At 62.7% G+C, this 1,543-nt stretch overlaps 2 protein-coding genes across 2 annotated transcripts in view; one reads left to right on the top strand and one right to left on the bottom strand.

Annotated features, from left to right (window-relative positions):
* The window catches only part of LOC114073437 (interleukin enhancer-binding factor 2-like), a 4,823-nt gene extending 4,497 nt beyond the window's left edge, over positions 1–326 (top strand). Inside the window, exon 5 of the mRNA XM_027911196.1 lies at positions 166–326. Coding sequence (XP_027766997.1) covers positions 166–326 — 161 coding nt within the window. The remainder of the gene's footprint in view (positions 1–165) is intronic.
* A 680-nt stretch (positions 327–1,006) lies between these two features.
* Positions 1,007–1,536, bottom strand: LOC114073436 (SNARE-associated protein Snapin-like; the record flags this gene model as incomplete). Its single annotated transcript, XM_027911195.1, has 3 exons — positions 1,007–1,158; positions 1,241–1,359; positions 1,452–1,536. Coding segments are annotated over 3 exons (294 nt in total), but the record flags the coding sequence as incomplete, so codon positions are not given.
* Between the last annotated feature and the right edge of the window lie 7 nt (positions 1,537–1,543).

Below are 1,543 nucleotides of genomic sequence, written 5' to 3'. Positions count from 1 at the left end.
GGAATCCAGGGGGTATCCAGGTGGGAATGGGGCTGGAATCCCAGGGGTATCCAGGGGAAATTGGGGCTGGAATCCAGGGGGTATCCAGGTGGGAATGGGGCTGGAATCCCAGGGGGTATCCAGGGGAAATTGGGGCTGGAATCCAGTGCCGCCTGTCCGGGGCAGACCTGGCGTCCGAGATGTCCACGTGGGACGGGGTGATCGTGACCCCCTCGGAGAAGGCGTACGAGAAACCCCCGGAGAAGAAGGAAGGGGAGGAGGAAGAGGAAAACCAGGAAGAGCCAGCGGCGGGAGAGGAGGAGGAGAGCATGGAGACCCAGGAGTGAGGGCACAGGGACACCCGGGGCAGGGGAGGGACCTCCCAGCGTGGCCCTGTCCTTGTTTTTATAAGCTGCACATTAAAGTGTGACCCCCCCTCCCCTCTCCACGGAGTCCTGGTGGGTCAGGGACACGCGGGATGGGTGGGAGTGACACGGGTGGGGTGGCAGGAAACACCCGAATCCCAGCTGGGGACACCCAAATCCCACCTGGGGACACCCAAATATCCCATCTGAGGCTGCCCAACCCCTAAATCCCACCTCAAAGTGTCCAAAACCCAAATCCCAGCTGGGGACACCCAAATCCCAGCTGGGGACACCCAAATCCCAGCTGGGGGTGCCCAACCCCCAAATCCCACCTGAAGGTGTCCAAACCCCAAATCCCAACTGGGGACACCCAAATATCCCACCTCAAAGTGTCCAAATCCCAACTGGGGACACCCAAATCCTACCTGGGAGTGCCCTCACTCCACCTTGGGCCTCCCAAACTCCCTTGGGGGTGCCCAAATCCCCCCTTGGGAGATGCCCAGACCCCCCCCTGGCAGCTCCCGCTATCCCCAGTGTCCCCAAAGCCCCTCAGGGACGTGGCACCATCACGGACTCCGACGTCACTTTTATTCCAGCGCCCCCAAATCCGGGCACACTCCGGGCAGGTTGGGGGGTTGTCCCTGCTCTCTGTGCTACAGGTGAGAGGGGGGACACCTCCTCCAAATTCCCAAGGCTGGGATCCCACAGGGAGGATACCTGGCTCTCACTTGCCCTGGTAGCCCCCGGCCTCCAGCATCGCCCTCCTGCGCACGGTCTCCTTGGCCACGCTGTGGTTCAGCCTCCTCAGCCGCTCCTGGGGCAGGGAAATCCCTCACTGTGAGTGGCTCTGGGACCCCCCCAAAACCCCCCCTTCTCTGCCCCTCAAAGCCCCCCACCTGGGCGTTCTGCAGGATGTTGTTGACCAGCACCACCCGGCGCCGGGCGTTGAGCAGCTTCTTCACGTAAGGGTCGAGGTCCAGGGCCACCTTCTGGTCCTCGTTGATGCGGCAAAGCTCTGGGGGAAGGGGGCACAGAGCCCGTGAACCCCAAAAACTGGGGGGTGAGGGGGGTGGCAGAGGTGATCCCCCCAACTGTTTTTTGGCTCACCTGTGGCCAGGCTGTCGATGTGTTCCCGCAGCTCCACTTGGCTCTCCCTGCGAGGGGAGGGCAGGGAAAACGTTGGGCACCACCCCAAAACC

The sequence above is a fragment of the Empidonax traillii genome, unplaced genomic scaffold, assembly GCF_003031625.1.
Source record: "Empidonax traillii isolate 1590-97213 ecotype Southwest subspecies unplaced genomic scaffold, ASM303162v1 scaffold6436:size6063, whole genome shotgun sequence".
NCBI lineage: Eukaryota > Metazoa > Chordata > Aves > Passeriformes > Tyrannidae > Empidonax > Empidonax traillii.
This window is presented reverse-complemented; position numbering and strand designations above follow the sequence as displayed.